Source organism: Sylvia atricapilla, chromosome 6 (assembly GCF_009819655.1).
Source record: "Sylvia atricapilla isolate bSylAtr1 chromosome 6, bSylAtr1.pri, whole genome shotgun sequence".
Classification (NCBI taxonomy): domain Eukaryota; kingdom Metazoa; phylum Chordata; class Aves; order Passeriformes; family Sylviidae; genus Sylvia; species Sylvia atricapilla.
In genome coordinates this window covers 24,433,319-24,460,253 of record NC_089145.1, presented here as the reverse complement: position 1 = coordinate 24,460,253, position 26,935 = coordinate 24,433,319, and the positions used below count along the sequence as shown (strand labels likewise).

General features: G+C 54.8%; 3 protein-coding genes across 3 annotated transcripts; 1 reads left to right on the top strand and 2 right to left on the bottom strand.

Annotated features, from left to right (window-relative positions):
* The first annotated feature begins 353 nt into the window (after window positions 1-353).
* MAPK8IP1 (mitogen-activated protein kinase 8 interacting protein 1) lies at window positions 354-18,136 on the top strand. The gene is made up of 11 exons (XM_066321191.1): window positions 354-435; window positions 7,808-8,041; window positions 11,740-11,821; window positions 12,358-13,230; window positions 13,846-13,921; window positions 14,335-14,507; window positions 14,794-14,903; window positions 15,025-15,144; window positions 16,166-16,236; window positions 16,566-16,664; window positions 17,108-18,136. The coding sequence occupies exons 2-11, from the start codon at window positions 7,880-7,882 to the stop codon at window positions 17,178-17,180; spliced, it is 1,839 nt and encodes a 612-aa protein (XP_066177288.1). The 5' UTR covers window positions 354-435; window positions 7,808-7,879; the 3' UTR covers window positions 17,181-18,136.
* A 223-nt stretch (window positions 18,137-18,359) lies between these two features.
* Window positions 18,360-18,968, bottom strand: FREY1 (Frey regulator of sperm-oocyte fusion 1). The gene is made up of 3 exons (XM_066322264.1): window positions 18,876-18,968; window positions 18,598-18,671; window positions 18,360-18,496 (listed from the first exon to the last, which is right to left on the bottom strand). Exons 1-3 carry the CDS (start codon window positions 18,941-18,943, stop codon window positions 18,360-18,362), a joined length of 279 nt encoding a protein of 92 aa, XP_066178361.1. The 5' UTR covers window positions 18,944-18,968.
* Window positions 18,969-20,085: 1,117 nt separating this feature from the next.
* PEX16 (peroxisomal biogenesis factor 16) lies at window positions 20,086-26,889 on the bottom strand. The gene is made up of 11 exons (XM_066321190.1): window positions 26,730-26,889; window positions 26,551-26,586; window positions 26,241-26,317; window positions 24,849-24,982; window positions 24,436-24,542; window positions 23,879-23,959; window positions 22,813-22,965; window positions 22,398-22,470; window positions 22,002-22,121; window positions 21,728-21,792; window positions 20,086-20,600 (listed from the first exon to the last, which is right to left on the bottom strand). Exons 1-11 carry the CDS (start codon window positions 26,884-26,886, stop codon window positions 20,542-20,544), a joined length of 1,062 nt encoding a protein of 353 aa, XP_066177287.1. The 5' UTR covers window positions 26,887-26,889; the 3' UTR covers window positions 20,086-20,541.
* Between the last annotated feature and the right edge of the window lie 46 nt (window positions 26,890-26,935).

Below are 26,935 nucleotides of genomic sequence, written 5' to 3'. Positions count from 1 at the left end.
ACCTCCTGTGATAGGGGTGGCTATGCTGTCTGTTCCATGTTGTCTCAACCTGCATGTCCCTGCTGTCTTTGGTCAGGCAGGGACTGCTTTGGGAGACATTCCTCCTGCCTCCCAACATCCATGGACCATGCCAAGCCCAGCCATTTGATGGGGACAGACCTGTGCCCTCTGGGAACGAGCTGCCTTCCCAGCCCTTCTTCCTGGTAGAGACTGGGAGAGCCCCTCCCGGGGTGTCAGTGCTGCTCCCAGCCCACAGGCACCATGGCACCCTGCACCGTCCTGTCCTCCACTGAGGCAGTGAGTGACCAAGCCATCTCCGCTCCCTCCAGGCTCACCCATGACATCAGCCTTGAGGAATTTGAGGATGAAGACCTCTCTGAGATCACCGATGAGTGTGGAATCAGCCTGCACTGCAAGGAGAGCCTGGCCACCCGGGTAAGTGTGATGAGGATGGGCAGAACATGCCAGTGGGGCTGGCAGGACCGTCAGCCCATATGCCGGACCATCAGATCCCCAGACCGGTGATGCTTTCTCAAGGAGCCCACTGCCATGGCCCAATCCCCTCTGCTTGGCAGTGCCCTCTGCTCACTTCAGCACAGTGCAGGTCCTTTCTGAACCAGCCAAACTCAAGGGACAAAAAACGCATCTCAAAGCTGGTGCATTTTGGTTCCCACTGTGTTATAGGGGTTGGAGTTTGTTCCTTAGGGATGAGCCCAAGGATTTGGGTGCAAATGGGGGCATGGCCCCATTTGAGCAGAATGACCAGCGAGTATCTGGCACCTGACAAGCGTTCTCAGGAATCAAGGACATTTGCAAGGTGGCACCAAAGGTCCTGGGCTGGTTCTTTTGTCCCCACATGCATCCCTGAACCTGGGGATGCAGCTGGGTGGCATGGTGAGAGTGGTCCTCTGCTCACCCAAGGTGTTCCCTCTGGCTTGCTAGCTAGCTGTAGCTAGAGCTGTTCACAGGTCTTTAGGAGGCTGGAGACCTGGAGGCTCCTGAAACAGGGATGAGGGAGGTAGCTCTGAAGGCAGCAGGCAGCAGGTGGAATAAAGATGGGAGCTGGGAGGCCTATGCAGGTGCTGCAACTGGGTCTCCCATGCGTCTTAGAGCGCACTGTCAAGAACCCGTGATGGGGTTCACACCACTGTTTGAACTTCCCCAGAAGGCCATGAGGGCAGAAATGTGGAGACAAATTGATAATTACATTGGATTTGGAAATATGTAGGGTGTTAAAGGAAAAGCCATGGCCTGAGCATTCTCACTAGCACTCAAGGAACCCCACACACACCGCCTGAGACTGCTGGGAGCAGAGTCTTGTTGTAGGCAGGCAGCTCCAGTAAGCTGACAGGTGCCCTTTTGGACCCCTCACTCACACTAACACTCACTCTAAGGCTGGCTCCTCCTCCTTCAGGCTTGCTCCTAGGTTTCCTGTAGCAAAGTCCCAGGCTCAGATTTTATAAAAATAAATAGTTTAATGGTACTGCACCAGGTCAGCTCAAGCTGGGTGCCTGTGGCGAAGGACCATGAACAAAGAAACCCCTGGGCAATTATACCCATACTCCTCAGAGACTCTCCCTGCACCTCTTGGTCCAGTGGTGATTTTTGGGCGGGGATCTTCTAACATCTTACTGGGTTCTTTCTCTGTGTCTGTGCAGGCAGGCCATACTGTTCTTATCTTGTGGAGTTACAGCTTCTGCTGACAGCTGGAGTCTCCTTGTCTTCTGGTTTGTACTTCTGGTGCACCTGCTCACTGGCAGAACATGGGGAAATAAAAAAGCCCTAGGCTTGGGATAAACACTATTCAGCAACAACCACAGCAGCATCAGTGTGTTATTAATGCTCCTCTCATAAGAAAGACAAACCACAGCATTGCACCAGCTACTAGGAAAATTACTAGGAGAATTAAGTCAATTCTAGCCAAAAACATCTCTAGGTGTAAACTCACAGCTTGTGGCCCAAGGCTTCAGCAGATCTAGCTACTGGTACTAGCCAAGTAAAGCTGAGTAAACAACAAAGTAGATCACACAGTATTGTAACTCTGTGAGCCTATTCTAACTTGTTCTACTTAAAACTTATTTCTTTAAGCTAAGAACTAATACCTCTCAACACAGAGTTCAGAGTTTCTGCATTTTGTCAATATGTTTCATGCTAAAGGATGCAAATGCTGGATGAGCAGCCAAGTGGTTTGAGAATCATTCTGTCCCTCAGAGGAAATACTTCCTCTGCAAAACTGATAAAGACCCAGTGAGGACAGGAAAGGCACAAGAATTTGTCGCAGATTTAAAATTAGAAAGTGAATTTGTGTCGTTTGGAATCCCTCACTGCAGGCAGGACGGTACAGGCAGACCTCATCCTTGGGTGTGAAGGTGTCTTGCTGTGCTCCTTGGTCTAATTTGTGACCTTCCCAACAAAAATTTGTCTGTTCCCAGGTATGGGGCTGCTACTCAATATCTCTGCTCTAACTGCAGCCTCCTCCTGCTCTTGGATGTTATGGCCAGACTTCCCTGGCACAGTCTGGCTCATGGACTTTGCATGCTGAAAGGAGGAGGGAAAATGCTGCAGGGAAAACCAAGGGCAAACCCAGTGCTGGCCATCCATGAGGGTACAGCCACAGTGAGGGCCTGGCATTGGGAAGATCCTCCTGCCTGCAATAGGTGAGGCAGACAGAGACTGTGGGTGTGTTGCTGGATTCCTCCTGTTACCCATCCCAGTTCCCCACTGCTGACAGCACCACTGGGGTCAGAGCAGGATTTTATTTTTCTTTTCTCTACAGATTGACAACCCTTGGCTGAAGTTTGGCAGGGGGGACTTGCAACTCTAATGCTGCAGCGCTTCTTTGAGGGGGAGAAAAAACAATCTCTTTTGCCCATTTGAAACAGTTTACTCAGGGTTTTCTGCATCCCTTGCTGCAATACAGAGACCTGACCCTCAGCAGAGAGTTTGCTCAGGCTCTGAGAGCAAGCCCCATGCCTTCCCTGGGGACAGCTCAGAGCTGCTTTACACAAATGTCTGGGTGCACTGAGAGTCTGCTGGAGTGGGATGCAAGGCTGCCGTAGGGGAAGCAATGAGTTATTCATAAACACAGCAAAGGAGGAAGCTTATCATGCTCAGAAAAAAAGCCTGCTAAAAATATGTCCAAATGGTTTATATGGGACACGGAGGATTGCCCGAGGAGCAGATCCGAAAGTGGTGACAACAATGGCTGTGAGAGGGCCTTTTCAATCCCAGCAATGAAGGCAAGAGCTAGGGAGCTTTCCAAGCTGATTGCCATCCAGAGCGAGCTCGGGGCGACAAGGTTGTGGGATGTGCCTGATGGAAGCAGTCAGGCCCAGAGGGAGCAGCGTGGCCGGGTCTGTGTGCAGCACAGCACAGGGCTGGCAAATCAGCAATGGCCAGCAGGCAGCAGCAGCCAGCTAATGGCATCGCGTGGGGCTGGCTAATGGCATCGTGTGGGGCTGGCTGGGGGTGGCCAGTCAGGGATGCTGGGACCGGGGTGTCAGGGCCATGTTGATGCCCTGTTCATGGTTTGCTCGGTGCCCCAGAGCAGCTGTGGTATGTGGATTGAAGGGTTGGCCCTGGTCTCCCCTGCAGGGCCAGGCAGCTGGTGAAAGCTTGGCAATGGAGCCATGTGAGGTGAAAGCAAGCTGTTGGCTCACTGAATCACACCAGAGCAGAGAGTGATGGGCAAGGAGGAAACAGGATCTGGGAAGCAGGGGCTGGAGTCATCCAACTGCCCAGTGGTGAGTCTCTGAAGAGGTGGGCAGGCACAGTAACTCAACACTGGCAAGGTACATGGGGGCAAACCCCATCTGAGGGCTGCAAAGGTGACTGCTGAATGGGGACAATCAGTGACCTTGATGAGGTAGTGAGTCTAGGCAGAACCCTGTGGTAGGAACAGGCAGCTGGTGCAGAGGTCAACACCCAAACAGAGATAGGTTTTGGGGAATCTTTTGGTCCCAGGAAAACAAAGATGACCTCATTATAGGCTATTTTAGCAGCTCTTCAGAAATAGTGGCTCAGACACACACAAACTGCAAGGAGGCATAGACTGATGTTTGTGCAAGAGGGAACTATCTACCAACAAGGACCACACCTCATGGATTGGAGACTGAGTACTATGTACTGAGAATGAGCAATAATACCATGTATGGCTGAAAAGAACCTTAATTTCAACAAGAAGTCCCCAGTGAATGAAAAGAGAAGTGAGGTAGGTTGAGGAGAGGGCTCGGAGGAGGAGCAGGGGTGTCTTTGGGGCTGTTGAATGGCAGGAGGCCAGCTGGGAAGGAGCAGGAGCCACCAGGGCAAGGGACACAACCTCCGCCTCACCAGTGGCAGCAGTCAGGTGTGTTGAGAGGGATGGTTGCAACAAAAGCACCAGACTTGGGGTTTGGCCTTGTTTTAGTGGCTTGGAAATCCAGGGTGACAAACTCTGTTTTCAGCAAGATGGATGCCAACAAACAGCCAGGCAGAGAGGTTAGTGTCTCATCTATTTTCTAGGAACTATGGGAAATGGTTAATGCAGGAGTGAAAAAAAAATTTAAAAAGAAATACCTCTCTTGGAAATATGTGAGAATGTGAGAACAAGTGCCCAAAGTGAGAAGAGTCGGTGCAGGGCTGTGCTGAGCCTTCATGAGTCTGCATGAAAAGGTCTGAAAGAATCATGAAGAAACAGATATGTGGAGGAAAAAAAACCAGTTTTTCAGCATCATAATAATGCTGAAAATGCCAGTGGCTTTTTCTTGATGTCCAGTGCCACTGATCCAAGTGTGCCGCTGCTGGCAGCACCCGGAAGGCCAGCAGGACCCACTGCAAAGAGGGAAGCCACTGCCATGAGCCTGTGATCCAGGGACTGCTGTGGAACTGGAGGTGTGGGCTGGGAGCAGAGGATATGGCAGAAGGGTGGCTGCTTACTTTATGCAGCTTTTCACAGGCTGTCCCATGGAGCTGCATCTGTGACCCGTGGCCAGCTGTGGCTGTGTCAGGCTGAGGGCAGAGAGGCTTCTCCTGGCAGCTGGTGGTAGGGAGAGGGGGCACAGTTGTGCCTTCTGCTCAGCAAGTCCCCCTTGCTTCCCTGTGTTCACATAATGCTTTTCCCAGCTGAAGGTTTTGCCACTCCTCCTCTGACAGTGAAGGCTGCAAGTGTGAGGGAGCAGGGAAGAGACTTTCATTACTCAAGCAACATCTTGCATATCACTCCACTCCCTTTTCATTCCTAGGGAACAGGTAGGCAGCAGCCCCCACACAAGGGGATTCCCCAGCTTAGACCAGTGCTCCAGGGGTGATCCTAGTACCTCTCAATTGCAGCAAGGTTCATTCTGCTCCAGCCTCCTGGAACCATGGATCATAACATTGGGACTGTCAGAGAGAGAGCAGTTGCTAGGCACTGGGACCTTTTTGCTATTGGGATGGCACCATGCAGGTGGGAGGTAGGATCAGCAGGAGCACACCAGCATCACATCTGTCCCAGGGATAGGTCTGTAAGGAAGCACAAGTGTCCCTGTGACTGTACTGGGGACGAGGTGTGCATCTTGTGTTCATCCTGCAGCAGGATTTGGATACTGCTCTCCCACATGCCCTAACATCTCCCATAGGGTTGGGAAGTCACCTCAGCATTGTATCTGTGCTGAGACATGAGCATACTCAAGCTGACCTTAGGTGACATTATCGCTCCTAGAGAGCTCCCAAGGCAGCCTGTTCTGGTGGGGCAGTGTCCGCACTTAGAAAGGCTTCCTGATGTTTAGTCCCTGCCCTTGTCTTGCAGATCACTGCAGGTCTTGCTCACACAGTAAGGTGATTGATTTCTGTGTGGTTTCAAAATCACTTTGTTGAGCTACAGGCCATAAATAATACCTGCAGTGGCTGTAGTTTCCTCCTAGCTTTTGAACCTGGAATGCTGCACCCCTGCTAGGGTGCCCTTTTCCTTAGAATGACACTGATTTGTTTTTCTGCATCCTTCTGGGACTTTTCCCTGTTTGAGTTTTCCAAGTGATTGCTACAGCTACAGGATTATAGAAGTAGCATCCTTAGGAGTCTAGGTTGAATGTCACCAGCTGAGTCCAATACACCCACCTTGGCTGGGTATAATCTATTCAGTTGGCATTTCCCTCCAGTTCTTTTCCCGTGCCTCGGTTTCCTTATTAAAATCCATGTGATTCGTCACAGAAATGCAGAACTTGTGGCATGAAGGCTAATGCTCAAAACAAGGGATTTAAATGTTAAAAGCCTCGTGAGGACAAGTATTGGTGGCAGTGCTTTTCCGGTTGCTCACCCACTGCAGGACTCCACAGCAGGGCCACTGGGGGGAAATGACTCCTAGGAGAGGGATTGTACTGTGCCTGCAGCAGGCAGAGCCCTGTCTGTGCTGGCTTTTGCCTGGCAGTTCAGGAGCTGGTAGCAACAAGAGCTCATGGAGCGGCTGCCGGAGCTGCTGGGGCTGTTTCTTCTCTCATGAGTCAAGGGGCAACCTCCATGCAGCTGGAGGCATGGATAGTATTCAGCTGCAAAAACCCGCCCTTCCCCACCTCTGCCTGCTGACAAGCTTGCAGTCACCACAAACAACTGATAACAAAGGGAATTCAACTCGATGATGCCAAGTTGCTGTCTTTATTGCTGGCTGCCCCAACTTGTGCATGTGCAAGCTCCAGTTAATGCAAGGAGGGGGCCTTGGGAAGGAAACCACACACACAGAAGGGACATTGGTGCCTCTTTGCCCAGTAACACAGGCACAAGGAGTGTGATGGCTCAGCACTTGGGCACAGCCAGGGTGGTGGGATGGGACACCTGCTCCTCACAGTCCCCACAGGCCACAGTGGCCACCCTGTTCCAAAAGGGAAAAGAGTGGATCTGACTCCAGCCAGAGCACAGCCACTACCAGCAGGTGACTGGAGAGCCAGTGCAGGGCATCCTTCCTTTATGGCCTCAGGTCCAGATATAAGCAAATGCAAGGAATGGGCAGAGAAGGCTTGTCTTAGATGGGTAAGACAAGGGGGAAGGAGCTGCTGGTGCAAGTGTGCGTTACAGGGAAGGAGGAGCCTGACTCCTTTAAGAGGTGTGCGGTGAAAATTTCAACCCCACAGAGAGAAAAATGAGTAATAGTAGTGCAGTACATGGTGCCAGTACCCAGCGTGGTGGTGGGTTTTCCATCTGTGAGGATGTTCAGGTGTGATGGACAAGTGACCTGCTCCAGGCAGGGGTTGGACCAAGTCTGAGCAAACTGATTATATGCTTGTATGACTCCCAGCTGCCAGGACAGGAACCAAGAAAGGACCCAGTCTGCCTTGGAAGGAAGAATCATAGAGCACCCCAGGCTGAAAAGGTCCTCAAAGGATCACCTGGCCAAACCTTGTGTGGGAAAGGGAGTCTGGGTGAGGACGATCTAGCACACTCTCTAGCGGCAGCTTGAAAATCTCCAGAGATGAGGACTCTACCATTTCCCTGGGGAGGTTGTTCTGCAGAATGGTTGTTCTCACTGTAAAAAATGTCCTTGTTATGTCGAGATGAAACCTGGGTGTGCACGTTTGTGTGCTTCGTAGTGAATGTGACGGCTGCATGTACCTACAGACACTTGCCAGCGATAACGCGCCGGGGGCGCCCCATCACTAAGGGAGGAAGGATGCTGCCCACACCTGCCTGGGGAGGAGGGGAGGGGGCGCGGGGCTCCGGGAATAACATCGCTGCCCCTTTAAAAGGCAGCGGCCGCGGGTGCCGATGCGGCGGCCCCAGCCCCCCTGCCCGGCCCCGGCGGGAGGCGCGGCGGCCCGTCCCGCCCGCCCGGTGGCCTGATCGCGGGCACTAATCCCGGCAGGGCCATGTGAGCCGGGCGGGCGGCGCGGCCCGGGCGGCGGGCGGCGGGGAGGCCAGCCGGCTGCAGGCCGAGATGCTCCAGCTCGACCTCATCGACGCGGCGGGGGACACGCCGGCCGAGGAGCAGACGGCGCCCGAGCCGCTGCAGAAAGAGCCCCCGGCCGGGACCACCGAAGTCTACAGGCCGAAGCGACCAACAACCCTCAACCTCTTCCCGCAGGTGCCTCGCAGCCAGGTGAGGCGGGATGGGAGACTCGGGGCGATTGGGTGGTGCGGAGGAGGAAGGATGCTCCCGCCGTCCGCTGGGGGCTTTTGTCTTGGGCGGATGGAGGGAGGGGGTGGGAATAGAAGGGGATGGTGGGGCTCGGCTGGAGGGATGGCGAGGCTCGGTTCCGCTGCCCGCGATGCTCGGCGGGGCAGCCGCCCCCGCCGTGCAGAGATCCCTTCTCAGCGCCGCTCGCGTGCCCGGGCCGGGCGCAGCGCGGGCCGAGCCGGAGGGAGCGATCTGCGGGCCCGGGGTCCCCAGTGCCGGGCACCTGAGCACGCCCTGGCCAGCCGCCCCTGCGCACCGCCGGGCGTCCCAGCACTGCGCTCGGTGGGCGTTCTTTGAGGGGGCTTACGCGCCGGCTGGGTCCTTCTTTCATCTCTGCTGCCGAGGTGGAGAGGGAATACAAGAATCGTGTCGGGACTGAGCTGTGCCCCAGCAGGGGCCGGGTGGCGTGGCAGAGAGCAGTGGGGCAGGGTGGGAGCTGCGAAGGGCTCCCGTGGGATGGGGAGCAAACGAGGCATGGATACCGAAACGCGTGAATGAGCCGTCACGGGACAGGGCACCACGCCACGGACTGGCGAGCCCAGGGCCGGCACCAACAGCTGGCTGGGCTCCAGCTGCCCCGCGTTGGGGCAGCACCAGCTCTAGGGCGGCTTGGTGACACCAGGTGCCCCGTGCCTGGCAGTGGGGACCTGGTGGCCTCAGCCCCTGAGCAGTGGTGCCTGGCAAGAGAAACATTAATGTCAGAACCTGGTACAAAATCTGAGAGACGGAAAAACAACGCCCAAAATGGTGGCCAGGAGGACAAATGGGTACTGTTGTCTTGCTCAGATTTTGTCAAGATTTTGGATAGTTTTAGCCGAGACTGCCTGCCCCACACAGCCGTGGTGTTCTGTCACCCGTGAGGTGGATGATGTTTTGGTGCCCTGCATGCTGGCCCCCCGGGCAGCGGCTGGAGTCCCTTTGCTCTGTCGCTTCTGCAAACTTTACAAACCCACGCAAAGTGCGCGACGTGCAGGGCTATTTTTGCCACCCTCCTCCATTCAGCTCTGCCTTCTGCCAAGTAGGAGGATTTTCGTCGCGGTGACGTTCAGCCGAGGAGCATGAAGTGAGAGGCAGGTGTCCCCGTGGGTGACAGATGGGGAGTAGTCGGAGCTGGGTGTCACCGGCCCAGCACCGGCAGCTGATGCCAGCTCTCTGCCTGAGGCCATGGGTGGGAGGAGGAGGAGGAAGGCACAGAGCCAAGGATAGGAGCCCGCAGGCAGCTGGCACCAGGGACAAAGGCGGCAGGGCTGGGGAGGCAGGGGGGGAGCTCCACTGAGCATAATGGACAAGGGGACAGCAGCAGCCTTGTCCCACCCTGTGCAGGGATCCCGAGGAGCAAGTGGTGTGTGGCAGCCACATCCAGCTGGAGGAGGTGGGGAGCAGCAGGGCCTTCTCCCAGATACTTGGTCCCAACCAGTGTCCGGGGGTTGAAGCAGACGTCTGGAGAGGCCTGGGGGTGGGGAGAGTTGCAGAGATGGTAGGCTGGGGAGGGGAAGCTCATGGTCCCCTTGCAAGGAATGGTGGAGGCTGTGGAGCTCACTGGGAGGCGTGGACACAGCTGAGCTGAGGATATGGGGAATGGGAGAAGGGGCTTTGCTGCCCCTGGCAATGGGAGCCAGCGGGGATGGTGACACAGGACTGCGGCATGGCTGGCCAGGTAGGATAGTGCTGTTGGTAGCATCTAGTGTGAGGTTGGCTGTAAGGTGCCTGGGGTTCCTATTCCGCATTCCTACCTCTAGCCAGAGGCACTTTCTCCCTGTCTACATGTAGTGCCCTGAGAAGGGGACGGGGTGCAGGGCATCCCTTGGGGATCAGCCTGAAATCTGTCTCCACTTGTGTGAGACACTGCATCCCCTTGACCTGCCCAGCTCCCTTCTCCTACAAGTCCTTTCTCCAACAGAAGAGGGACCATGGTCGTGCATCCCCTCTTGAATGCTCAGCTGGGGCACCAGGCACACTGCCAGACAGGGTATTCACAAAGCAAGGCATGATCCCACCCTCTGCTCTTGTGGGGCCAGGATACAGCCTGGTGATGTCTCAGTTCCTGCTGGGCACTCTATGATCATCATCCCAGGCAGGTGGTCTGGAAATGGTGAGAGGAGTATCCCCAGCTTCCTAGAGGGCAAGAAACAGCTGTTGTGACTGGCTAGGTTCATCCTCTAAGACTTTGTGAATGCCTCTCCACCCTAGCAGGGCATCACAGACCTCTGAGTGCTCTGGCCTTGTGGGGATGGGTGGACTCACTGGGCTGTGCCTGCTGCATTGGTGCCTCCTGTCCCAGTCCAGGCAGCCGGGCTGGCTTGTGTGTGCTGGCCCCGTAGGACTCTGCACACAGAGGCCATCACTGTAACAGCTTGCCTGGCCCACATCCCGGCCCATCATGTCCCTGGGAAAGGCTAGCAGGGACGTGCTGTTATTTGCCTTGGCGCAGGAGGAACTCCTGGAGGCCAAGAGTGGGAGGTTGCCAAAGCTCTGTGAAAGGGGTCTCTCCCATCCCACATGGAGGCAGGGATCTGGGAGGCATGGCTCAGCAGTGTGTGACATGATGGAATTTTGGAGTGAAGGCTTCCTTCATGTTGGTGGTGAAGCAAAGTAAGGACAGGGCAGTCCCTGTGCTGCTGGGAACAGCTGCGGGTTGGTGATAAGGCCGTGAGAAAATCCAGGGAGTCCCAGCAGGGCTTTGGTACTTAAGCAAAAACTAGCAGTGGAAAACGCCACTGCTGCAGCTGGGGCAGAAACAGTCGCCACGTAGGACGGGCCGGGAGAGTGGAGCCAGGGAGAACTAGGGGATGGAGGAGTGGATGAGGGCTGGCACTGCACCAAAGCAGGATGTCACACCTCACGGAGCCGAGCAGGGAGGACTTGTCCCCATCTGCAGGAGAGCCCTCATTTGAGGGGACTTGGTGCACTTTGGTCCCCCGGTCTTGCAGTGAAGCTGAGCACATGTTCCCTGGCCATGTGCACATGCATGGCTGGCCACCCAGGGCTGGGCAGGCAGGGCACAGCACCCACAGAAACTCGCCCAAGCATGGGGAGCATGGATGGCCTGATCCTGCCTCTCCTCTCCAGATGCTCAGGATTGACATCTGCTAGTGAACTGTATATGTGTGTGTGCATGTGTATAATTTGTGTACATACACGCTATCTGTGTATGCCGCTGTATACACCCAATATGGATGTCTCCAGGGGCAGGCATTAGTCTATCCAGTAGCTGGCTCCTAGCTGAGTAGCAGCACAACACCCGGTCCTTGGGATTTCTCCCATTTCGTTAAGCTGGGTGGTTTGAAGATAGGCAGGACCGGCAGGTTGGGAGCAAAGCATGCAGGCAGACTCAGGTCTTGAATTTTTGTCTTGGGACTGTCCAGCTATGGGCTTCTGCAGCCAAGTTTCCCCTGGTGGATGAATGCAGCCCAGCTGGCTCCTTGCCCACCCTGCTTCAGCCATCGTGCCAGCTCTTGCAGCAGCAGCATGGTGAGGATGGTGGGGGGGTCTCACTGAGCGTCATATATGCCAGCCTGCCCAGCTGAGTGGGGTGCTGTGGACCCAGGGAGGAATGGGTGCTGCCCTGCCACATGCTGTTTACTGTTCAGGCTATAAGGCAGCTTTGTTCTTCTCCTCAGGACACTCTGAATAACAACTCTCTGGGGAAAAAGCACAGTTGGCAGGAGCGGGTGTCCCGGTCGTCGTCCCCTCTGAAAACGGGTGAGTTCTTAGGCTTTTGGCCAGGGTCAGCTCCTTGCACCCTTTCAAATAGTGCTGAGGCAAGTGGTGCTGGAGCAGGAGGTTGGGGAAAACATACCACATGGATGCAGGGTGCATGTCCGTCTTGCTCTCTACTGTTACCTGAAAGGAAATTGTTAGTGAGCTGGGAGTTGCTCCCTTCTCCCAAGTAGCAAGCAGTAGGACAAGAGGAAATAGCCTCAAGTTGCACCGGGGAAAGTCTAGATTGGATATTAGAAAAAAATATCTTCATTGAAAGGTTGATCAAGCACTGTAACAGGGAAGTGCTGGAATCACTGTCCCTGGAAGCGTTCAAAATTGTGTACATGTGGTGCTTAGAGACATGGTTTAGGGGTGGACTTGACAGTGTTAATGGTGGGACTTGAGAATCTTAGAGGTCTTTTCCAACTTAAATGACTCTGTGATTCTGTGAGTGTGGGTGGCATCCCTGGACACCTTTCCTGTCAGGGAGCATCCCCCTCTGTGTGGCTGTCTACGCTGCTCTCCTCTCCCTACAGGTGAGCAGACCCCTCCCCATGACCACGTTTGCCTGAGTGATGAGGTCAATCACCAAAACAGCACAACCTCCACCAAAGACCGGGGCACATCCACGGAGAGCCCGTGCCGGCGCACAGCAGCCACACAGATGGCCCCAGCCTGCGTTGCCTCGTCCCGGCCGCCCGAGAAGCACCAGGCCACCAGCCGGGCCCCGCCACACGGTGCCAGCGTCGTGGTGGTAACGAGGGGCCCCGAGGCCCACCGGGACCGCATCCGCTACCAGACGGATGTGAGGCTGGAGGCCACAGAGGAGATCTACCTGACGCCCGTGCAGAAGAACTCGGACCCCCTGGAGGCTGACAAGCCGTTCCTGTCTCAGTCCAGTGAAAACCGCATGTCCATCAGCTCTGACATTGACACCTCTAACTATTCAGCCCTGGCAGGGAAAACCAACCCCTCCATCAGCGAGGAGGATGAGGTGCTGGACTACATGTCCTCCCCTGACAAGACAAACCTGCCCAGGGCCTCCTGTGGTGGTGGGAGTGGTGGCTCCCGGCCAGGGCACAACCTTCAGAGAGCCTCCGTGAGTTCAGACACCAGTGCCCTCTCCTATGACTCTGTCAAATACACACTGGTGGTGGATGAGAACGTGCAGCTGGAGCTGGTCAGCCTCAAGCAGTGCTACTCAGGCTACAGTGATGAGAGCGACTCGGCCACAGTCTATGACAATTGCATCTCTTCCCCCTATGAGTCGGCCATTGGAGAGGAGTACGAGGAGGATGCACTGAAGCGTGACTCAGTCTGCCTCTCTGAGGACTCCACCCCCGAGGCAGACATCCACTTCTCCAAGAAGTTCCTCAATGTCTTCATGAGTGGTCGGGCACGCTCCTCCAGTGAGTGCTGGGCAGCGGGGGGAGGTGGGCTGGTGGCTGCCTGCCTGGGAAGCCCTGTCTGTCTCTGGTACACCCTCAGGAGATAGGAAGCCACCAGCAGCACTGAGCTCCAGTTCTGCTTGCTGCAGCCTGTGGCTTTGTCCCTGGTGGTCCAGGAGCCGTAATGGGGCTTAGAAAAGCTTTGTGAGTGTCAGGTGGGAGTGGCAGTAGCTGTTTGAGGCTGCTCATTTGGCTTGCCCAAGGTATGGCCATGCTGAGGGAGAGGCTAAGTGAGGTGACAGGGGGCCATCATATTCATGGCATGCCACACTCCTCTCCAAGCCCAGAAGAATGCTGGTGGCATGTTCTAGCAGGCTGGTATCCCACAGTCTGGCCAGTCCCATGCAGGTGTCACAGCTGTTTGTGTTGGTGCAGGGAGATCTTGTTCCCAGTGTGGACTGATGGGCACCAGCGCAGCAGCTCCAGCCATTCCTCTCCCTCCTGTGGTATCACGTGACTTTGTCTTGGATGAGCCATCCTGCAGGAGCCTCAGCAGCTGGCCTGGCCCATGTCCTTCTCTTGGCTGTGATGCTGATCCCTCAATGCTGACATGTCCTCCTCTGCCTTTGTCCCCAGGTGCCGAGTCCTTTGGGTTGTTCTCCTGCATGATCAACGGGGAGGAGCAGGAGCAGACTCACCGTGCTGTCTTTAGGTGAGCTTGCAGGCACAGGCAGTGTCCCCAGCCTCTATTGGGGCAAAGCTGGTGCTGCACTCTCACCAAGGTGGGGCTAGCACAAGCCCCAGGGTTTCTGGTGTGGGAAGCCCTGGGGAACAAACCAGTGCCTGTAGCTCATGCCCTGCCCAGGAGCAACATTGCCCAGGCTGCTTCCTGGGCAAGACCTCTGAGGGCCATCAGGGCCTCTGAGGAGCAGCCTGGGTGGTGCAATAGAGGATACCCTTGCATTAGGTGCCAGGGTACTGCTTCCTGTTGACCCCAAATCTCCTCCAGTGCTTTATTTAGCATGTCAGGTCCCCATGGCTACCTGGTTTGGTGGTGGGTGCCCCAGCAGTGTGCCAGTGAGATGGCCACCAGCACTGCTAGCTAGCCAGTGCCTCTCTGCCCAGGTTTGTGCCTCGCCACGCTGATGAGCTGGAGCTGGAGGTGGATGATCCTTTGCTGGTGGAGGTGCAGGCAGAAGATTATTGGTATGAGGCCTACAACATGCGCACAGGAGATCGGGGCATCTTTCCTGCCTACTATGCTATTGAAGTCACCAAGGACCCAGACCATGTAACAGGTACCACGCCTCTGTGCAGCCTGCTGATGTCTCCAACTTGTACCACATCCTCCTTGCTGAGCTGTCTGGTGCTGAGCAGGGGGCTGGGGGGAGGACCAAACTGAGCATCCAGCAGGGACCGATGAGCAGGATATGCTGTGATGCTGGGAGTTGAAACCTCATGTTGAGAGAAGCTTTTCCTGGGCAGGGAAAAGCACAGGAGTTGGAAGATGGAGAGGGGAGGTGGAGTTCAGCCCACATGCCTGGTCACCAGAGATGATCCCTGCCCATGTGCTCTTTTTTCCAGCTCTGGCCAAGAGCAGTGACTGGGTGGACCAGTTTCGGGTGAAGTTCCTTGGCTCTGTGCAGGTTCCCTACCACAAGGGCAATGATGTGCTCTGTGCGGCCATGCAGAAGGTAGTGTCCCACTCCATCCCAAGGAGCAGGAATGCCTGCTCCTTCTGGCAGCAAAGCCTCAGTGGGGAATCATCATCACTGCTCACGAATCCCACGGCTTTCTCTCTCTCTCTCTCTGCAGATTGCCACCACGCGCCGCCTCACTGTGCACTTTAACCCACCCTCCAGCTGCGTCCTGGAGATCAGTGTGCGCGGGGTCAAGATTGCTGTGAAAGCTGATGACTCCAAGGAGCACAGCAAGGTAGTGCTCTGCTCCCTGCTCATCTCATCCCTTCCCTGGTTGCTGCTCTGAACTGGCTTGTGCCCTCTGTGCTACAGGCCATGATTGCATATGAAAATTAAAGGTCTCCACCCCACATCTGAGGGTGCGAGAAACACCATCAGCAGCATTTTAGGCCCATCATCGAGGTACCCCATGCCTCACAAGGCCCCAGCTCTGGGCAGTATTGCCAGCTCTCAAAGTGCCAGGCACATCACTGCACTGGGATGCTGCGAGCTGAGCTGTACTCAGTAATCTGTCAGCTGCTTCTAAACCTTTCTGCTACTATTTTGAGTGGTGTCCTCCAGATCTGCCCTGTAATCTCTTTATCTGGCAAGAGCAGGCTGCTGATTAGCATTCTGCATAAGTAGCCTAGTAAAGCACATTGGGATGCTGAGCAGAGCAAAGTGAGGGCTTTGCAGCAAGCTGTTGGGAAACCTCCCTTCCAGCTGGGGGATAGGAATAGCTCATGGCTCTGAGTGCTGTGACAGAGCTGGGCTGAGGTTTCTACAAATCTTGCTTGTATCTAGAGGATGCCATCAACTTAGTTGCTTTTTAGACTTGTATAAATAAGTTTTCATTTCTGGCTGGGACCCTTTGACTTGAATTGACTTGTTTAGTTCCATTCATCTTCTATGTACTAGTGTTTCTGAGAGCCTTTTTAGTGAAGAAGGAGGGCTGTGTGTGCTGGTGAACAACAGCACTGACTCTAGCCTGAGTACAGTCTGACTCAGGGACTCTGGGGAAATCCTGCAGGAGCTACTGGCGGTAAAGGCAGCTGGGGTGAGAGCCAGCCAGGCTGCCTGGAAAAGCTCCCTTTGTTCAGGTGCTTGGAGCAATCCTGAAACTGCTGCTGATAGGGGCCCAGGATTAGGCTCCAATTAATTTCACTCCTCAGTCTCCAAGTGCCTATTTCCAGTGGCAAGAGACCAGCTGCACTGCAGGGGGTGGGGAGAAAAGCTCTGACAGTTCCCCTCTCTCTCTCTCTCTCTCTCCCCCCCAGGTAAACAAGTGTAGCCATTTTTTCCAGCTGAAGAACATTTCCTTTTGTGGGTACCATCCAAAGAACAACAAGTGAGTAGTAAGGAGCTGTAGTGCAGCTCTCGACACCAGTAGCTCAGCAGCAAAACTTTGCTGCCTTCCTGCTCCCTGGGGGTAGCACGACCAGGGTTAGGAAGTAAAGAAGAGGTTTCCCAGAGCCCGGGTTTGGAGGGCTTCCCTTCCCCTGTGAGCCCAGTGCTGCAGCTCTGGACATGGGCTGTGGCATGACCCTGGGGTGGCCACCAGGATTTATAAGTGGAGTTTCAGGTCCAAACTCCCTATGCTTAAGGGTGGATACACCTCAGAGATGCTGGGGTACCTGTGCCTGCTGGTCCAGTCACATCCACTTTCTTTGCCCTTAGATATTTTGGATTCATCACCAAGCACCCTGCTGACCATAGATTTGCCTGTCATGTCTTCGTCTCGGAGGAGTCCACAAAGCCACTGGCGGAGTCTGTAGGGTGAGTCCCTGGCTGGACAGGGAAGGCCTCTGGCTCATAGAGGGCAGGAGGAGCAAGACAGCCAGGCTGAATCCTCACAAATCCCCCTAGATGTGGGGCTTGGGCTTGGCCCCAGACTGGCACCTCTTCCTCAAGTGAGATGCTTGGCATGAGAGCCAGGACTGACAGGTCTATGGGCATCATATTCCTGACAGTACTGGAACAAATCCCAGTGCAAGGCTTTGCAGGCAGATGGCTGAAAGTCATGCACTGTGCAGGGAATCAGAGCAAGGATGGAGACCCTGTGGCTCTGATGGCAGCTCTGGGGCTAATGCAGAGGAGGTCAGGGGCTGGGGGGGTCAAACAGGCCACAGAGCAGGGAGTGAGGGTCAGGATGGAAATGAGAACCTGTACTTGCCTTGTGAGGAGGCTGCTGCTAAGCTTTGCCTGTTGCTGTGTTGCAGGAGGGCTTTCCAGCAATTCTACAAGGAGTATGTGGAGTACACATGCCCCACAGAGGACATCTACCTGGAGTAGGGGCTGGCACAGGCACCTCCTGCAGAGCCAGGGCTGCTGTCTCACCCCTTCCCCGTGTCGTGCATGGACAAGAGCTGCTTTGAGCCTGGAGGAGGAGTGGGCCTGGGGCAGGGCTCCCCGGGGCACGGAGCACCGCCTCTTTTCGTGACTCCCCTTCCTTGGGCTGGGGGGACGGGAGGGGGGAGGGCTGGACAAATTGTGTTTATTGTACAAAATATTCTTAGTTTATTCTATTGGAGAAGCACCCGTTGGGTGCCCTGCTTGTGAGCAGATGGTGGGGGCAGTAGTGTGCTCGTGCCCTTTCCAGCTGCAGGCTGGGGTGACAGCATCTCCTCCTTGTGGCCATGGCACAGCTTCCCGTCACATCCATCTGGGGTGACTTTTAATTGTGGTGGCAGAGTCAGTCTCTTGCAGTATGATGACACAGCAGCTACATAAAACAAGACCCACATGCTGGCTCCCACCTGGGAGATGGGATCACCTCCCTGCCAAGCCCTGGGGAGATGGCTGCTGGGCAGGGGTGACAGAGAAAGCCCCAGTATCTCCTCTGTCAGAGTCAGAACAAGATGAGACAGCTTACCTCTGCCTCTGTCCCCATCCCCACCCCTTCCATCTTGTATCCATGCTCTGGGGAGGGAGAAACATTCCCTTCATACCTCCCTGCAGTAACTATACCTTTGGGAGGGAAGCCTTTCTCTGCCTCTTTCCCCTCTCCCCCAAGCTGTAGGTGGCAAAGGCAGGGCAGGGGCACACCAGCTCAGTGGGGCTCAGCCCCTGCACAAAGCTGGGTGTCTGCCCAAAATGGAGCAGGGAAGGGCTAAAGGCTGCAGGGAGCTGTGCGAAGCACCAGGGAGGTAGAAGAGCTCTCCCGGTCCCAGTCCCTGCAGCCAGTGATCTCTGTGCTTCAGCTGGATCTGCTGTGATGGCAACAACTATTAAATATGATGGTTCATGGAGCAGAGCTACTGTGCTGTTTGTTTCCCACTACAAGGGATTTGAGCCCTGGCTCCTTCTTTACTTTGGGACCCCAAGAGGAGCTGGAGCTTCTCAGTATTGGTCCAAAAGCGCTGTCTGCAGCCCTGGGAGGCCAGAGGTGATAGGATGATCCAAAGGGACTTCCGGCAGCTGTTGCTGCAGCCCTCACCTGCTGTGCTGTGGCGGGCACGGGGGCACGGTGGCTCACAGGTGCCCATCGTCGTAGTACTCCAGCAGGTCCAGCCCGTCGCGCTTGCTTTTGTGAGCTGCGCGCAGCTCCGCCGGCCGCGGCGGGGCCGCCCGCGTTCTGAAGGCAGGCTGCTTGGGCTTGATGCCGTAATCTGTGGGTGCAGCAGGGGCTGGGCTCAGCCCTGGGACAGCCACCCACCTGGAGGGTGAGTGCATGGAGAGGGGGTTCAGTGGGGCAAGGAGAGCACCGTACCGTCCACCAGGCCAAAGTGCTTCTGTGGAAGCTCCAGGGGAGCAGAGAAATCCTCAGGAACTGAGTAGCTATCCCTACAGAGGAAAACAAGGGCCAGGAGTGAGCCAAAGTCCTACAGCACTTACCGAGGCTGGCACAAGAGCTCCCATGTGCTCCATCTTCCACCCAGCCTGGCCAGTTCTTGAGGCCTGGTGCTGCAAGTCCCAGCCCATGTCAGGGGCCCCTGGGTCCCGGCAGATACCGGGGCAGGGAGGACGAGGAGGAGGAAGTGCCATCACCTCTGGTGTGCAGGCTGTGGGAGCACAGCCCCCAGCAGCAGGGCGAGGAGCAGCAGGCAGCACAGCATGGTGCACACTGACCGGTTCCACTTGTTCTGCAGAAACGTCACAAGAGCCACCTTGGTTGCCCAGGACACCTGCTGGGTGGGGCAAGGGACATGGCCCCTCCCAGGTGCTGCTGCTGTCCCTTCCTACCTTCTCCCTCTTCAGGTCCTGGGCTGCCTCTGCCTGGGTCCTGCCAGCTGCTGAGCCTTCATTGTGCTGGTGCATGCCCCTCTGCAGTCAGAGCTCCAGGGCCGTTCCTGTCCCTTAGCACCTGCTTGTGCCTTCCTCTCAAATCCTCCAAAAGCACACCCTTGCATCTCATCTCAGTACCACTCTGCCCCAGAAGCCAACACTTCAGCATCTTCCTCTGCTAAAAGACTGAGCAAAGGGAGCATAGTTCCTTGGTCATGGCTTTTCTGTGCTGCCATTAGCATGTTGCAGGGCCTTGCAAGCTGAGGTGGCAACACAGACCCACTGGCAAAGTCCTGTGGCCCCAGTTGTGGTGGCCCATGAAGGATGTGTGTGTGGGACCACATTTCCAATGCTGGGTGCCTATGACCCCTGTAGCCTGAAAATCCTTCAGGGATGGTTCAGGTAGGAATGTTCCTGACACCCACTGGGGCACACTCTACTCAGACAGCTGCCTGTGGGGCAGCCCAGTGCCACCAGCTGACTAACCCTTCGTCCTGGCCCAGGGACCTTCCACAGATGCTCACTGTGCAGACTGGTCCCTCAACTGTCCCCGTGTTAGAAGAGGCACAGACCTCTCCTAGGCCCTTTATTAAACGTGGCACAGCAGATTTGCTGAATTAATCACTTCTCCTCTGCCCTTGGCCAGGTCCCCAAGCCCTGGCTGGCAGCCATTCCACAAACCCTTTTAACACACATTAGGTGCTAGGAAAGCAGTCCGCACAGTGCAGCTCTGTGTACCCCGGAGGGAACCTCAGGACTCTGGGGACTCAGGCAGGCACTGGGAATTACAGAGGCTATAGTCATCAGCCGAGCAATATGTGGGGCCCTCACTGACACAGGCCAGAGCAAAAAGCATCTAAGAGACAGAGTATCCCAGAGTAGACAACTGCAAAAGCTGCTCCTTCTGACAAAGAGACACCTGCTGGCAACCAGACACAAGGGGTCCCATGCAAAGAGGCAGAGGCTCGTCAGCTCAGTTCTCTCCATTCGGTCAGTTTATTTGACAGACAAATCTGCTCCAAGCAGATGGGCCAGGCACGGCCAACACAAGCAGGTTGTGGGTCAACCTCACCACCCTGACATGTGCTCTCCAAAAATCACAGCACTGCCTGGCTTTATTACAGCACAGCTGTACAAAAGAAGAAAAATCAAGTGCTTCAAAAAAGAGGTTGCCTCATCAGCATCACTGCAGCCACAGAATGATCCGGAGAAATAGGTGGCCAGGGTCTCCCCACGTATTTAGTGTCCATCATTCACACCTAGATCTGTTAAAAACATCACGTACACCCCCCTCCCTGCTCTGCAGAACAGGAGCTTCTCATTTATGATTTAAGTGAAAATTAGACATTATTAACATCCCTCCCCCAGCCTGCTTGCCCTCCTTAGGAATGTCCAGCCATGAGTTTAGTAGAGAGTAATCATCTTCTTATCAACCCCAGTTATAGAAATAGATTTTCTGCCAAGCAGGCAAGTAATCCATCAGTGGCCCTGAAACAAGACAACAGAGAGATCATACATGTAGAAAGGCAACAATTTAATACTGTGTCTATGGGGTATATCCCCCACTTCTCATTATGATCCAAACAATCCCAAATCTCCACTAACACAACTCAGATAAACCCAAGAATAGAAGGTACTTTTGGCCAAGAATGTAAGGCAACACTGCAATGTGGTGCCAGAGATCAGAGCAGGACCAAGAGCCATGTGGAACACGGACAGCATGGCCATGTTGTGGGACACCAACCACTCCCTCAGAGCTGACATGTTCAAACTTTGGGTGGGAAAGGGGGTCTACAATGTGCAAGGGGAAAACCCACATGCAGAGAGTCATGTTCACACAGAACACTGCTGTGACAGGGAAGAGGGAAGATAACTCAGCAATAGTGAGCAGGTGCAAACACAGAAGCATCTGCTGTAGAGCAAAATGCTTACATTGCACGGGGCTTAATGCAGGCTCCAAAGCCTCACTGAAATCACTAACTGGAGGAAGTGGCTCCTGAGCTAGACAGCTTTGTGACCTCCCGAAAGAAAGAGCAATCCCATGATGCCAGGCTGATGTAATGTCACATCACTGCCATGAATCACTCCACAAAAGGATTATTAACATCATCAGGGGAAGAGTGGGGGAAAATGAAATGCTGGCCATAATAAAGGGATCCTCTGGTGAAGAACTAGAACAAAGACCTGGTTTGGCCCTCTGATCTACAGTTTCTGCCTGGTTCAGTACTTCCAGGCACCCATTTACCCCTCGTGTCCACACTGCAGACTAGGAATCAAGGAAAAGAGTTCAGAACAGGACTGCAAAGCTAGGGTCCTGGTGTACCAGCTGAGGTGCAGAAAAGAAACCCAGGAGAACAGGCCTAGGTGGCAGACACTGAGCTCTACAGCCTCAGTGCATACAGAGGTTTACTACTGTCATCAAGCTAGGAAGCAATTAATATTTTCCTACAGCATTTAAAAATTACCCAAGCATCAACACAGGTTGCTCTAGTGCTAACCTCTCTAGGGACTTCCCAATTCCTTCCCCGGACTGGAAACCAACTGACAAATGTTCCCAACAGCCCTGCTTTTCTTCACCAGACAGAAATGGGAATATAACTGTGGGACCCACTTACGTGTGATGAAGCCAACTCCAGGCACATAATCAGCCAACAAGCGCAGAAGGAGGAGGATCCTGCCCCTAGAAAGGGAGAGAGTACGAACAAGTCCAGCTGGACATCTCCTGCCCCAGCTGTTGAACGCACAAACAGCAATGGTGGCAGTTACACAAGGGCTCAGATTAACCTGGCCAGAGGCACCCACACATCTTCAGATTTACTCGCCCAGTCCTCTGACGCTATTCCAATTAAAAGGGAAGTTTGGAGCAAAAGCCCAGCAAGGGCCCCTTACTCTGAGTATCGGTCATAGAAAGGAGATCTCAGCAGGTAGTACAGCAGCAGGATGGTTCGTCGCCTCAGCTCTGCTCGCTCTCGCCTGTTCAGGTCTTTCAGATCACTCAGCAAACTCAGACTGGAAGGAGGAGGACAGAGAGCTAAGTCACAGCAAAAGCAGCCAGCAGGGGAAAGAAAGCGGGTTTCTAAGGCCCTTCAGACTCAGCTGGTGCAGCCTGCACCAGCTCAGAACAGAAGGCACTGGAAGTGCTGTAGATGTGCCAATTTCCAAGCTAAAGACCAGCACCGGTGCATACTTCTCTCAGTAGGGCCTGCCCAGGACTGGGGAATGGGGAAGTGTGATGCCCAGCCACCATCAAAGCAAGCACCAAGAAAGACTCTTCACCAGACTGACCTTGAGATGTCCAGGACTGCTGAGAGGAGCCAGGGCTTCCATGATCTCTGGCCCCATACTCCTAAACTCAATACTAGGAACACACAGTCAAGGAATGAAAAGATGAGAGATTCCTAACAAGAGGCACTCAGAGAAGTGGTCGCCTGCGTCCCCACAAAGTTCTGCAAAGTGCAGGCAAATACACCCTAAGGCAGGGCTGGGGGCCCTGGGGAAAAGGACTGGAGGACTTGCACCCACAGCTCCGGTGGCTGAGGCCAGCCACCAAAGGGTAAGAAACAGTGCCGAGCCCCGTGCCCCAGCAGAGCCGCACATGGAGCAGAGCTGGCGAGGCACTGCCCTGCGCCCGGGCCGAGCCCGCAGCACCCTCTGCTGGCACCGTGAGCGGTGGGAGCCCACACGGAGAAGGGCAGGATACGGTGGAGCAGGGGGCGGGTAATGTAGATGGATTCGGCGATGGTTTCTTGGAGACCCAGAGGAGTGGGAGGTTGGTTCATCTCCTCCGCTCTTCGGCTCTGTGATTCCTCCCTCTGCTGGGGGGACCCCCAGTGCCGCGACTGCAGGGAAGGGGCTGAAACAAGCAGGTCTGGTTACTAACACAAAGGAAAGTTTTGTCCCAGCTGGAAACTAGGTATCACATGACTGCTAGTTCACTCCACCTGAGCCCTTCACTCCTTGGCCGGTCGGATGGGGAGAAGAATCAGAAATTGACATAGAAGAGTTTAATAATCGAAATAAGTAAAATAACAAAAATGATAACAGTAATGAAAAGGAAGATAACAAAACCAAAGAAACACAAGTGATGTACAACCACTCACCATCCCCAGACTGATGCCCATCTCATTCCCAAACAGCGACTGGCTCCCCCCAGCCAACTCCCCCAGTTTATACAGTGGGCATGATGTTCCATGGTATGGAAGATCCCTTTGGCCAGTTCAGGTCAGTCATCCTGACTATGCTCCCTCCCATGCTTTTTGTGCATCTCCTCACTAGCAGAACCTAGGAAACTGAAAAGTCCTTGACTTAGAGTAACCACTACTTCTCAACAACCTACAATATCAAGTTAAAATAATGCTATACACATTATTCTCACATTAAACCAAAAACTCAGCACTGTACCAGTTACCAGGAAGAAAACCAATTCTATCCCAGCCCACACCAGGAGACCTTCCTATCATGTTTCCCTGCTTTCTGCACTGTGAAGCTGTGAAACAGGAAAGCTTGATGAGGTAGTTGTAAGATCCGTGCTCCTCAAAGCATAACCACGATGAAGAGCTGCCTCTGTTGCATGGCTTACTTGGGAAAACACAATTTAAGTGCTAGCCTTGCAGTATGTCTCTGGTTGCTCTGATACCTCCACCCACCCACAGGGGGGCCAGTGAGTGGCAAGATATGTCCCAATACAAGGTTCTATCCTTTACTGCTCATACCCATGTCATCCATGAAGGCACAGCTCAGGCTGAGAAACAGGCTCGGTTACTTACTGTTCTGTAGAGAGCGCACAACACGGCTGGAACGCCTGCCAACATAGGTCTGATCCTTCCCTGAGGAGTTGTCTTCCATGCCTGCAGAAGAAAACAGCCACAGGGGTCAGGCTTCAAAGCAATATGCTTCACACCCCAGAGCTGGCAGCACCCTCCCCTACACTGCCACCAAGAAGAGCAGACTGAAAGGCTGATTTAGTGCAAACTGGACCAATCTGCGGGGCCTAACAGTAGGCAGAGGGTGAAAAGGTAAATCTGCCTGAGGTTTAGGGCCTCTTTCCTCATCATCAGACCAGGGCACATACAGCCTGACTCAAAGTTCAGCCAGAAATTCCCAGCTTAGACTCCTCCATCCCCTCCTTCCAGATAGTAGGACAACCCTGCCACTAAGCTAACTCGTCCTCTGCAAAGGGTGGAAAGTTCAACACAGCCCTGAGCACAGACACCTTATGGTTCCATGTGCTGCACAAGCCACTGCTCTGATGAGTAATTCCAGCAGGACAAGACATGTGGCTCAGCAAGGCACCAAGCCAATGATGACAACACCATGGGCTCACCTTCAGGGTGGAGAGGCTGTTGCTTCTCCCTGTTCAGTGGCACGATGGGAGGAGACATCTGGATGCCAGCTTTGTACCACAGCAGGAGCAGGAGACGAAGGATGGCTCTGTGAACAGACACGTGGAAGCCTTCAATACCAGACTACGGAGCTGGGTTCCTGTTACACTGGAGAGATGGCTTCCACAGAAGAGGGAAACACTCAGGTCTCCTCAGAACAACTGGCAAGGTGAGAAGTGTAAGTGCTCCCTTCTGTGGCACAGAATCCAGTAAACTCTGGGGCTCCAAACTCCCCCCAGCCTCAGGGACTGGCAGCTCAGTCCTGTGTGGGATTTTTTCCGGGGTACTATGGAGTGCCCTCCAGGTCCCCTTTCCGAGCACACGCTGCCCCTTCCCCTCTGCGCGCAGCACTTACTTAGCCAGCTGGATGAGGACAATGATGGTCCACCGGCCCATCTCCCCCCACACCCTGGCTGTCCCCATCTCTGCAAAGACCTCCACGCATTCTAGCACACTCAGCCAGGTCAGCAGCTTCTGCTGGGGCAGCGACTGCAAAACACAGAGGGGAGGAGGGGGACAGGATGCAGGTTCTGCTCGGGAGTTAAAGAGGGCAGAAACACAGCCCAGTCTGGTGGGACCCTCAGAAATAAGCACCACATGGCCTTGGAAGTCACAGCTCCAGAAACAAAAAGAAATGTCTTCACTGTGGCTGGAGCCTACACACAAGCCCACTTATCTACCTCCAAGCAGCAGATATCACAGCATCACACGGAGTTACTACTCCAAAAACAGGGAGAACATCAAATCTGTTTTATATTGCCTCTACCCCAACTGACACAGCAGGATAACCTCCTGGATAGTGGCACTGCACCTGAGCTCCACAGCAAAACTCTCCCCTCCTCCTCATGCCAGAGCTGAGACACAAGACAACCTCCTCTCTGGATAGAGCTGATGAGAGAGTGTGCTTGGAGTAGAGGGAAGGGACCCAGAGTCCACAGCCACACCAGAATGAACACTGGCTGAACACAGCATCAGTCAGATTTCAGGCATGAACCCCAAGACAGTGGGTGCTCTTCCACTCTAGGTTTCTGCTCTCCACATGGGAACTTACTACTGCTGTCAACCACAGGGTTGATCCACTGAAAAGCATCAATAAAGACAATACATCTTAAACTCTACTCAGCTCTAACCAAGGAAGCAAGTCTTCTGCATTTCTATTTGTTATGCACCTGATGCTCCAATAAGGGAGCTGCCTACATCCAACCCCACACACTGTGCAGGTTTGTAACAGAACAGCCCTGTCTGGAAAAAAAACAACCTCTCCCCCATTTCCCAAAGGGTTTAACAATGCTGAGAGCCAGCCTGGGGCTCATGTAAGAGAGACATGGTAGCAAGGCGCTTACATTTGTTTTACTCAATACAATATGTGAAGGAAGAGTCTGACGGATGCAATCAGAGCTTCAGTGCTCCAGAGCCACTGGCTGTGTAAACAGCAATGGTTTATTGGTCAACACCTCTACCTAGCTCAAGTTCTGAACTTCTCAAAAAAGCCTGTGAAGCTTCTGGTGCAAGTCAGGGCCTGATTTCTGTGGTCCAGGGAGTGCTCTGGTCACGCCTCCATGCCAGGAGCTACGGGACAGGGCTGCTGTTTTAATTGCATTCAGAGGTTGCCTCTGGTTTCTCCATACCTGACCACAAAGAGAGGCCACAGCAAAGACCTGTTAGGTTTCTACAGACACTCCCTGAAAGCTGCTGCAAGGAGAAAAACATCTGTCCCAAATCCTCCTCCCACACACTCCAGCCTTACCACTGGCAGGCTTTGCTGCAGGTCCTTTCGGAGAATCCAGTCATTTAACAGCACTAGGAGGTTGGAGGCAGAGTACACTGTTAAAGGAAGAGAACAACGCAGAATGGATGTACAGAAAGCAAGCCAAACCGGCCCTGCTGCCTCTGTCCCCGACAAGGAACGAAAGAACGGGGGCAGCAAGATGTGCAGACTCCTCCAAGGAGCTGCCCGAGAACGCAGCCAGTCACGGACAAAAGCGGGGCCCGGGGAGCAAGACCCGCATGCACTCGGGCAAGGGCACAGCACCGGCCCCGACCCGCTGCCCACTTACCCAGCTCCGACAGCGCGTGCGAGTCCGAGAAGCGACCTGCCAAGGGAAGAGAGCGGCTACAGCGAGCGCCCGGAGCCGGGGCGCCCCCACTCCCCGCTGGGTCCCGGCGCCCGCACGCCCCCGGTGCAGACCCCGGCCGGAGGAGGGACGAAGGCTCGCCCGCGTCCCCGCTCCCGCACCTGGCAGCAGGTAGGAGAGGCCCCGCACGGTGCCCTCCAGCTGGGCCGTGGCGGCCGGGTGCCGCCTCACGTACTCCTGGTAGCGCTGGCACAGCAGGCGCAGCCGCCACAGCGGGCCGGCTCCGCGGGCGCGGGCCGAGGCTGCCGCCGCCGCCATGGCGCCGCCGCGCTGCTTCCGGGGCCGCCCCCTGCGCGCCCCGCCCCGA

Coding starts and splice junctions, on each gene's coding strand:
- FREY1 (XM_066322264.1), bottom strand. CDS start 18,943: ATGCTGTGCTGCCTGCTGCTCCTCGCCCTGCTGCTGGGGGCTGTGCTC. Junction 18,672..18,875: donor CCACAGCCTGCACACCAGAG/GTGATGGCACTT, acceptor TTTCCTCTGTAG/GGATAGCTACTCAGTTCCTG. Junction 18,497..18,597: donor GCACTTTGGCCTGGTGGACG/GTACGGTGCTCT, acceptor CTGCACCCACAG/ATTACGGCATCAAGCCCAAG.
- MAPK8IP1 (XM_066321191.1), top strand. CDS start 7,880: ATGCTCCAGCTCGACCTCATCGACGCGGCGGGGGACACGCCGGCCGAG. Junction 8,042..11,739: donor CGCAGGTGCCTCGCAGCCAG/GTGAGGCGGGAT, acceptor TCTTCTCCTCAG/GACACTCTGAATAACAACTC. Junction 11,822..12,357: donor GTCGTCCCCTCTGAAAACGG/GTGAGTTCTTAG, acceptor CTCTCCCTACAG/GTGAGCAGACCCCTCCCCAT.
- PEX16 (XM_066321190.1), bottom strand. CDS start 26,886: ATGGCGGCGGCGGCAGCCTCGGCCCGCGCCCGCGGAGCCGGCCCGCTG. Junction 22,966..23,878: donor TGTGCGCTCTCTACAGAACA/GTAAGTAACCGA, acceptor TGCTTGTTTCAG/CCCCTTCCCTGCAGTCGCGG. Junction 22,122..22,397: donor GCAGTCCTGGACATCTCAAG/GTCAGTCTGGTG, acceptor TCCTCCTTCCAG/TCTGAGTTTGCTGAGTGATC.